Genomic DNA, 9,443 nt, shown 5'->3' with positions numbered 1-9,443 from the left:
CCAAGGAGGAGAGGAGAAGGAGATGCAGTAAAAGTTAGTTAGCAAAGTGGGAACGTCAGACTCCAGAGCCCAGCAGAAGAAAGGAAAGAAAGAGTTTAAGAAGGATTTTGTGTTGAGGCCGGTTCTGTGCAGAGCGAGACATGGCCGCCTTGAAGGAGAAGAGAACGTGTGGCCAGCGCTGTGAAGACTTTGGACGTTTTGTCTGGAACTCAGACAATGGGACCTTGTTTGGCAGAACTCCCGAGAAATGGGGTAGGAGCGGAACCAGACTTGCTATTATATAGATCAGGGGTGTGTAGACCTCTTCCCCTCAGGACCCAACCACACCCTCAGCACACTCTGAGCACACTGGGATGAGTGATCTTTAACAGTTTTCAGAGTGTTCTGTGGGTTTCCGGAACCGTATACATCTGGACCACAAGCCAATTTGAGCCCCGATGCATAGCTTAAGAAATGCTAGATAGATAGATTCTCTCTATAGATATCATGATATCATTATTGTATTTATTGTATTTATTTATTATTGTATTATTATTTTTTATGGTTATTTTACAGAAGGGTTGAAGATGACATATTATACCACCAGGTGTGATGTCAGAAGAGGCAGTCTTTCAAAACTGCTAGAAGTGGCTAATCACACTCACACCTGGTGGTATAATATGGCCCCTTTAAGTAGTCCACTAACTCAGCGGTTAATAGATGGATCACAGAGTACAATCCATTGCTTCTCGCACACACACACGCACAGATACAAACACACACACACAGACGCCCTTGTGGAGGTCAGTGTGTGTGTTCAAGTGTGTGTATTCAGTGTTCACGAGGTGAAGATAAACTAAGGTGTGCGATAAGGAATAAGCTTGGCCTCCACAGAGGACACCTTGACCTGCCGTAGAGAACACACAGCCTAATGATGAAGACATCCTCACACACCAGCTTCCACTAGCCTCTGACCGTTGAGGTTTACAGCTACACATTTAGCAGACTGCTATGGTTACCGTAGCTCAGGCTCTCACCAATGTGTCGTCACGGTTGCCTTAATGTGGTCCCTGACTGGTTTGTTGCTATGGTTACCGTAGTGTACATCAGCCTGTACTACGTGGCGTTCTACGTGGTGATGACGGGGCTCTTCTGCCTGGCCATCTGGACGCTGATGTACACCCTGGACCCGTACACTCCGGACTACCAGGACCGACTGCCCTCGCCAGGTATACAGTATACAGTACATGGTGTATATCATAAAGCATACATTATATATACGGTATACTAACTATATATGTTATTTATGTTGTATATATTATAGATACTAACTCTCTCCCTCTCTCTCCCCCCTCCCTCTCTCCCCTCCCTCCCTCCGTCCCTCTCTCTCTCTCTCTCTCTCTCTCTCTCTCTCTCTCTCTCTCTCTCTCTCTCTCTCTCTCTCTCTCTCTATCTCTCTCTCTCTCTCTCTCTCTCTCTCTCTCTCTGTCTCTCTCTCTCTCTCTCTCTCTCAGGTGTGATGGTGTGGCCAGATAAATATGATGAGGAGCATATAGTGATCACTTACAACTCCTCAGACAAAGTGAGCGTGAGCAAGATGTCCTCCTGCCTTCACAACTTCCTGGGGCGTAAGTACCCCGATCACCCCACGTGACTCATTAGTAACCGCTAACTACGCTAGTACCATCATCACATTTCTCAACATACTCCTAATAAATACAAAGAACGGTTCAAGTGGTTCACAGCGGTTAAAATAGAATTGTGATTTTGTTATAGCTGGGTATTACATTTTTTTGTAAGATAGAAAATGAGGAGAAGGAACTCTCTAGTATGTTCAAGATCATTTTAAACGTCTAGAAGTACATCTTAATTCCATACAAGGGTTGAGGAATGTATTAATTGCTAAACAGTTATCAATGTTTCCCCCTCATCCTGTCATTAATCCCCCTCCCTGCCCAACCTCTTTGGCTATCACTACTCTTTAGGGTTCTCTCGAACAATTGATTTGTGTTCGCTCAAATCCTCCTACCTGCCAGCAGATGTAAATTAGCTGCTAGCAAACAAATGTGGTACAATTACTTTGAATTGCACGTTGTCCATATAAAACATAAACAATAAATAACAATCACCTCACCACTAACAATGTCAGTACCACCATCACGTCAGTAAACACACCCCTTATCCCTGACCATTAACCCTTATCCCTATACTTTCCCCCACTAACCAGCTTTCTCTTGTCTCTCTCTGACTGTCCCTCTCTCTTAGAGTACAACGACACTCTACAGAAGGACTGTGACCACAACTGCACCAAGGGAAAGTACTTTATGCAGCACAATTTTCTACCTGGTACTCACACCAAGGAGTCCTGCTCCTTCTCCGTCAGCCAGCTTGGCAACTGCTCCGGACTGCACGACCCCACCTTCGGCTACAACTGTGATATGCCCTGTGTCATCATTAAGATGAATAGGGTAGGTCCCAGCACTAGTTAGATAGCACACCCTGTGTCATCATTAAGATGAATAGGGTAGGTCCCAGCACTAGTTAGATAGCACACCCTGTGTCATCATTAAGATGAATAGGGTAGGTCCCAGCACTAGTTAGTTAGCACACCCTGTGTCATCATTAAGATGAATAGGGTAGGTCCCAGCACTAGTTAGTTAAGATGAATAGGGTAGGTCCCAGCACTAGTTAGTTAAGATGAATAGGGTAGGTCCCAGCACTAGTTAGATAGCACACCCTGTGTCATCATTAAGATGAATAGGGTAGGTCCCAGCACTAGTTAGTTAAGAGGAATAGGGTAGGTCCCAGCACTAGTTAGTTAGCACACCCTGTGTCATCATTAAGATGAATAGGGTAGGTCCCAGCACTAGTTAGTTAAGATGAATAGGTTAGGTCCCAGCACCAGTTAGTTAAGATGAATAGGGTAGGTCCCAGCACTAGTTAGTTAGCACACCCTGTGTCATCATTAAGATGAATAGGGTAGGTCCCAGCACTAGTTAGTTAAGAGGAATAGGGTAGGTCCCAGCACTAGTTAGTTAGCACACCCTGTGTCATCGTTAAGATGAATAGGGTAGGTCCCAGCACTAGTTAGTTAAGATGAATAGGGTAGGTCCCAGCACTAGTTAGTTAAGATGAATAGGGTAGGTCCCAGCACTAGTTAGTTAAGATGAATAGGGTAGGTCCCAGCACTAGTTAGTTAAGATGAATAGGGTAGGTCCCAGCACTAGTTAGTTAGCACACCCTGTGTCATCATTAAGATGAATAGGGTAGGTCCCAGCACTAGTTAGTTAGCATACCCTATGTCATCGTTAGGATAAACAGGGTAGGTCTCAACGCTAGAATAGTTAGCACATACTGCGTCATCGCAGGGTGCCTAGGCTAGTGAGCATGGAAGATATAGCTACCCCCTCCTTGATTATCTGTTTTTTTTTTTAGATTATCAATTACCTCCCATCCAAAAACAACACCCAAGACATACAAGTGAACTGTACAGTTCTGGTGAGAGGGAACACACACACACACACACACACACACACACACACACACACACACACACACACACACACACACACACACACACACACACACACACACACACACACACACACACACACTCACACTCACTAACACCATTGTAGTGTGTTCACAAGACAAGCCATTTGATGTGTGTATATATGTGTGTGTGCCCGTGTGTGCGTGTAGGAAGGAGAGGAGAACGTGAAGAAGATAGAGTACTTTCCAGAAAATGCTCTCATGGATAGATCTTACTTCCCCTACTATGGTAAACTGGCCCAGGTGAGTCAACTAACTAACCAAGGGACTAAACAACCAAAATCACAACTATCCAATTAAAAACCGACCGACCCTATAGCCAGACAATAACCAGTGTGTGGTCGGTTTTGCAGCCCAACTACCTGAACCCCCTGGTGGCCGTGAGAATCAGCCTGACGGGGAAACGCTCTGCCAAGTTCCAGTGCCGCGTGGTCGCAGATAAGATCACCTACGAGAACATTCACGACCCGTACGAGGGGAAGGTGGTCTTCACCCTCCAGAACCTCCATGTTCCCTCCAGCCCCAGCAGTGTACACCACCACAGCTCTACTCTGTAGATATCAGCTCAATGATGAGCAGAGCCTCTTTTTAACCCTAAAGACCACGGCTCTGTCATATAAATATCAGCTCCAAGTTAACCGGAACCATTAAATTATTTGGAGGATTGGTTATTATATCCACAAATAACCACTGCTTGAACACCACTTTGTTTGCAGTCTTGGTTCCTTTAAATAAAATCACAACTCCTGAATATACATCAGGCCGGCTTCTGTCACCTTTATTCCCTCTCGTTTGAACGATTGTTGACATTGCTTCTTGCCAATAAAGGTGTGACTTAAAGTGTATAATAAAGGGCTGGATGTTAAGAAGTATGCTGTGTTAATAAATGGGATATTCAATACTTTGTCAAATAAATCATGTTTCAAAACGTTGTTTTTTTTCTTCATATGTATCTTATCATTTGATCAATAAAGAAGTTGTCCTCATGGCTTCGGTGGAAGACACCTGCGAGCCGCACTTAATAGCGAACCGTGACCATTAATCAGCCATTTGTTATAGGCCTGGATTAAAAATATATCACCTGAACGCTTAGTGGTAGTATTTCAGTTGGATCAAATATATCCATCTAGCTGTTTTGACATTAATCCATGATTTAACCAACACAGTATACACTTTATTCTATAATTGATTGTGGTCTTGGTTACAGCTGACTTAATATTACTTAATGTAAATTATTGAGTAGGCCTAAATACAATTTTCTTCATGAATCCGAAAAACATGCGTTTATGCATAGATCCCATTTTTATTCATCTAAAAATATTTTTGTTTTATTATGCATTAAAACATTGGAGGAAGTCATGCTTTTTATGATTTCTCCTATGTTACCATTTGTACCATTTATTTTAAGTGACCTTCCAACTGGAAATTAAGCGCTTGACGGTTCACTATTGCCGCCGGCGGTTGATTGACAGCCTATACCATTATGACATCATAGGGCTAATGTCATAATCATCTCAACGTTAACAACGGTTTGTTTTGGGACTTAGTAGGCCTAAAGCATTGCGTTTTTGACTTACAAGGTAGTTAGATGCCATTTGTGGAGACGAAGAGGGCTTGATTGCATGTTACACATACTTTCAATTAAAACCAACTCGATACGACCGTAACAACTCGCCAGAAAATCGTGAACTCCACGAAAAGGTAAGAGTTAGGAGTTTGGAATACTTCTGTCGGTGAAATCAAAAAAGTCAAATTTTAGGAGATGTCTGGGCTACTAGGCCTACACAGCGAGTGCACTGTACCGATTCATATTATACGAAATATCAAATCCATAATTGTACTTTATTTTCTTTGGTTAAGGGGACGTGACAGCGGAACGATTACATCCCACTCTGCCATCTATTGATCAAACATTATTAATTAATCTGATTGGGAATGGTAACGTAACCTTTCATGTGGACTTTCCAGGTTACAATATTTTCATTGGAGGAAGATATGCTTTATAATTATATAGCCCATGTCAACTTTTATACAATTTATTTTATTCAAACTTTCAAATGAAGCGTTTGCCTATGGCTTTTATGAATATACGCTGGTTCAGCTCACAATTACCTTCCACATTTACATTTGCTCGTTTAAGAAAACTTTGTCATTGCGCTGTTGACTTCGAAGATAGGCCTAGTTAGATGCTATTTTTTGAGAAGACGAGGAACCGATTGCATGTTACCCATACTTTTAATCCAACTCGCCACGTAGGTTACTTAAAAACGATCAATGTGAACAACGCCACCAAATGGTTAGAGTCAAGAGATGGGCAAACCAAAAAAAATATCAGAAAGAGAAGACTTTAGGCTACATATGTGAACGTGACCAGATCATGTCTGTTAATATGTTTTCTCTGGATGAAAAGGTTAGCTATTTATGATTTGTGACCGACTGGGTCAATTTAGAATTGGCTATTCATTATTGTATATTATTAATGCAAGACTATAAATCCAACCACTTCTATAGAAGATGGAAAACAAGGTTAATGCGCATATTGTTGCCATCTCTCAAGTCAACTCGCACATCTTCATATTTCCTTATAATGTAATAATAATATTAATGAACTTAGTAACATTCTTGAAAATAAGAATCAATATTATAAAGGCACAATATCAAAGCACCCATCCACTCCTTCAGGTAACAGGAGCCTGTCAGCATGGAAGCCCTCCGGCACGCCCTGGTAATCTCAAAGTGTGTGCTGAACAAGCCCCCGGTCCAGAAGAAGAAGGCCGTCCTCCCAGCCGTCGCCCAGACCCAGGAGGGACCCCCCCACCGAGCTGGTGACCTGGTCAGTGGTCCTGGGGAACTAGTGGAGTTGAGAAAGACAGCGCTCTGGTACGGAGCTACATAGATGAATACGACCAGATAGGGCCTGTGAAGCCTGGAGGGCTGAAGATGCCCTCTATTCATGAGGGCTGACAGACTGGCTATTTCTGCGACATATAATTGCATTTTGGATTTGCGTCTTTTAATTGTAAGTCAAAATGTTAATAGGCTATATATTACAGTGCAATGAGAAGACACTGAATCAGCCAGGCATCATTGTAATGATTAATAAAACGCTGTGAATCTGAACACCACACAACAGGTTATCAAACACCGCTTTCCACTCCTTCGATTGTATGTCTAGGAGCCCATCAGCGTGGACGCCCCCCGGCCCACCCGGCTGACCCCCCAGTGCGCGCCCCTGAACAAGCCTCCTGTTCAGGAGAAGAAGGTCGTCCTCCCAGCCATCACCAAGACCCGGCAGAGACCCGTCTGCCCGGCTGGTGACCTGGTCAGTGGTCCTGGGGAGCTAGTCCGGTGCCGTCCTTCACAGCCACGTTATCCACATTATTTCAGATGAGGCACAGGCGTTCCTGATTCCCAGCCATGTACACAGTGTTTGCACAGTGCCTACACAGAGACAGTGTTTATGGTAAACCTGGACATATCTGTCCAGATTTCTTGTCTTTAAAGGTGTCATATTATACCACCAGGTGTGAGTGTGATTAGCTGTAACAAGCCGTTTTGAATATCGGCCTCTTCTGACATCACAAGTGGGCGTGGCCACGTAGACGTGTGACGGATAGATGAGCAACGTTTGCTACAGTCCACTGGGTAGGCTGGTAGACTGATCTATCCAGCACACATCTAGGTGGACACGCCCACCTAGATGTGTGCCGTTTTGATAATCGTTACAAGCCAATGTTCAAAATGGCTTGTAACGACTAATCACCCTCACGCCTGGGGGTATAATCACCTTTAAATTCATCACAGCTACTGAGGGTGGCAAATATGTCTACCTGTGCTTTCCTGTATAGTAACAAAGATGATAACAACATTCCAGGTAAAACACCACTTAATTACACAAGCATGATCTGCGATGCCGTTGTGTAAACATAGAATTCCACCCCTTTGCTTGTATTACCAGGAGCGCCTCGACATGGATGCCCTCCAGCCCGCCCTACTGACCTGCCAGTCTGCTGTCCTGAACAAGAAGGTCGTCCTTCCGGCCATCGGCAAGACCCAGCAGAGACCCCTCCGCCTAGCAGGTGACCTGGTCAGTGTTCCTAGTCCAGGAGGGTCCTTCATGTCAACAGTGTCTACATCATCACAGATGAGGCACAGGCTTCCCTGAATCCTTGCCATGTATACAGTGTGTTCATTGAGGCCCAGTTGGAACAATCCCAGTGTGTGCATGTCTGTGTGTTTGTGTGTGTGTGTGTGTGTGTGTGTGTGTGTGTGTGTGTGTGTGTGTGTGTGTGTGTGTGTGTGTGTGTGTGTGTGTGTGTGTGTGTGTGTGTGTGTGTGTGTGTGTGTGTGTGTGAGTGATTTCTTGGACCAATAGAAACAGGCAGTGCAGAAGCAGAAGAAGGACGGGCAACACTTGGCCACGGCAGGTAAACACAGGAGTTGAGGACTTTGTACATCCTCTGCTAAGTGTTTCACATTGAAGGTGCTGTAGGTGAATGTAACTTCTATTATTGAAGTGTAAGTCGATAGAAATGGCCCATCCTTCAGCTATTAGTGAGGGAAACTCTTAGTGAGAAAATCTGTTTTCGAAGTTGCGCCCGTCTCTGTAGATAACGACTTCAACTTAAGACAACTCCTGGCTAATTTCTGATCAGTTCATCTCTTTCCTGATTGGTTGTGGGGAATCCATCGATTTTCTCTCTCTTTACAACTCTTGAATCTTACCTACAGCACCTTTTAAACCATTTGCTGCGAAATAGCATTAAAAGCGCCAAGCTCCTTATCAAGAAACGCATGCCTGTCCCTGATCAGGCCACCCCACCCTGCTGAGCAACAACGCCACAACTTGCTAGGTGGGCCTTGTCTCTTCACTGCCCACAGACGCCTTGTTGGCCTTTGGAAAACACCTGACACCGTTTGAGCGGAGGGAAATAGAACATTACAAAGAGGTGTGGTATCTCGGCATTGCTGCAGAGAAGATCCAGGAGACATCCGGATGCCACCATGGCTATGATGACTTCCAGGGACACTACAAGATGGTAGATACCAATGTGCAGCAAGATGTTCAGCAAGATATATTTCTGGATCTATATGTATATTGGTCCACAGTTTGTTCTCTTTGTAATGAGCAGGGTTTTGAAATGCAGGTTATCAAAGACCACATCGCCTACCGCTACGAGGTCCTTGAGGTGATGGGTGAGGGCACCTATGGGCGAGTCTTCAAGAGCCGAGACCACAAAACCAAGCAGCTGGTAGCCATGAAGGTCATTGCGAACAACAAAATGTAGGTCGTAGATTAAGCTAAAATGTTAGTTTGAACATTTAATGTTTGAGCTAATATTCTAATTGAATGTTTCACCATTCAGATTTCAAGCTACAATCAATATGCCAATCCATATAATTCATAACCAATTCTTATCAATGTACCTCAAACCAACCAATCATTAGGTTTGCAGCTGTGGCGACTGCGGAAGTGGAAATTCTGGAGCTGCTGCAAAAAAACGACGAGAACGGCGTTGCCAACGTCGTCCACATGAAGGAGCACTTCCACTTCCGGAACCATATGTGTATCACCTTTGACCTTATGGGGTGGGTTTTTAGAATAAATGCTTGCCCACTCATATGGAAGTTAGACAACAAACAAGATGTTTGTAATTGATAATATCAGTGCCGATAACATAACAAATAAAGAGAATAGATAGAGGAAGGGCAACGTTTTATAAATCCTTCTAATAAGGATGATGATCATTTCAGAAAGAACCTGTATGAGGTGACGCAAGAGAGAGAGTTCAGAGGGATGGGCTCCTCTGAGGTGAGGAGCCACGCCGCCTCTCTCCTGCAGTCCCTCCAGTTCCTCAGTAGGACCGGCATCATCCACTGTGACCTGAAGCCGGTAGGTACATTTAGTTAGA

The 9,443-nt window shown here is 44.1% G+C and overlaps 1 protein-coding gene across 1 annotated transcript; it reads left to right on the top strand.

The window, feature by feature from the left end:
- On the top strand, positions 1-4,410 carry LOC115559074 (potassium-transporting ATPase subunit beta-like). The gene is made up of 7 exons (XM_030377731.1): positions 1-252; positions 1,080-1,208; positions 1,494-1,607; positions 2,245-2,447; positions 3,415-3,477; positions 3,682-3,774; positions 3,885-4,410. The coding sequence occupies exons 1-7, from the start codon at positions 141-143 to the stop codon at positions 4,086-4,088; spliced, it is 918 nt and encodes a 305-aa protein (XP_030233591.1). The 5' UTR covers positions 1-140; the 3' UTR covers positions 4,089-4,410.
- Positions 4,411-9,443: the final 5,033 nt, after the last annotated feature.

The sequence above is a fragment of the Gadus morhua genome, chromosome 14 (assembly GCF_902167405.1).
Source record: "Gadus morhua chromosome 14, gadMor3.0, whole genome shotgun sequence".
Taxonomy (NCBI): Eukaryota; Metazoa; Chordata; class Actinopteri; order Gadiformes; family Gadidae; genus Gadus; species Gadus morhua.
The sequence above is the reverse complement of the archived record's forward strand: the minus strand, read 5'-3'. Positions and strand labels throughout refer to the sequence as shown.

Excerpts from the sequence above, each read along its gene's own strand:
- LOC115559074 (XM_030377731.1), top strand. The coding sequence starts at position 141 with ATGGCCGCCTTGAAGGAGAAGAGAACGTGTGGCCAGCGCTGTGAAGAC. Across the intron at positions 2,448-3,414 it reads TCATCATTAAGATGAATAGG|ATTATCAATTACCTCCCATC; the intron begins GTAGGTCCCAGC and ends TTTTTTTTTTAG. Across the intron at positions 3,775-3,884 it reads ACTATGGTAAACTGGCCCAG|CCCAACTACCTGAACCCCCT; the intron begins GTGAGTCAACTA and ends TCGGTTTTGCAG.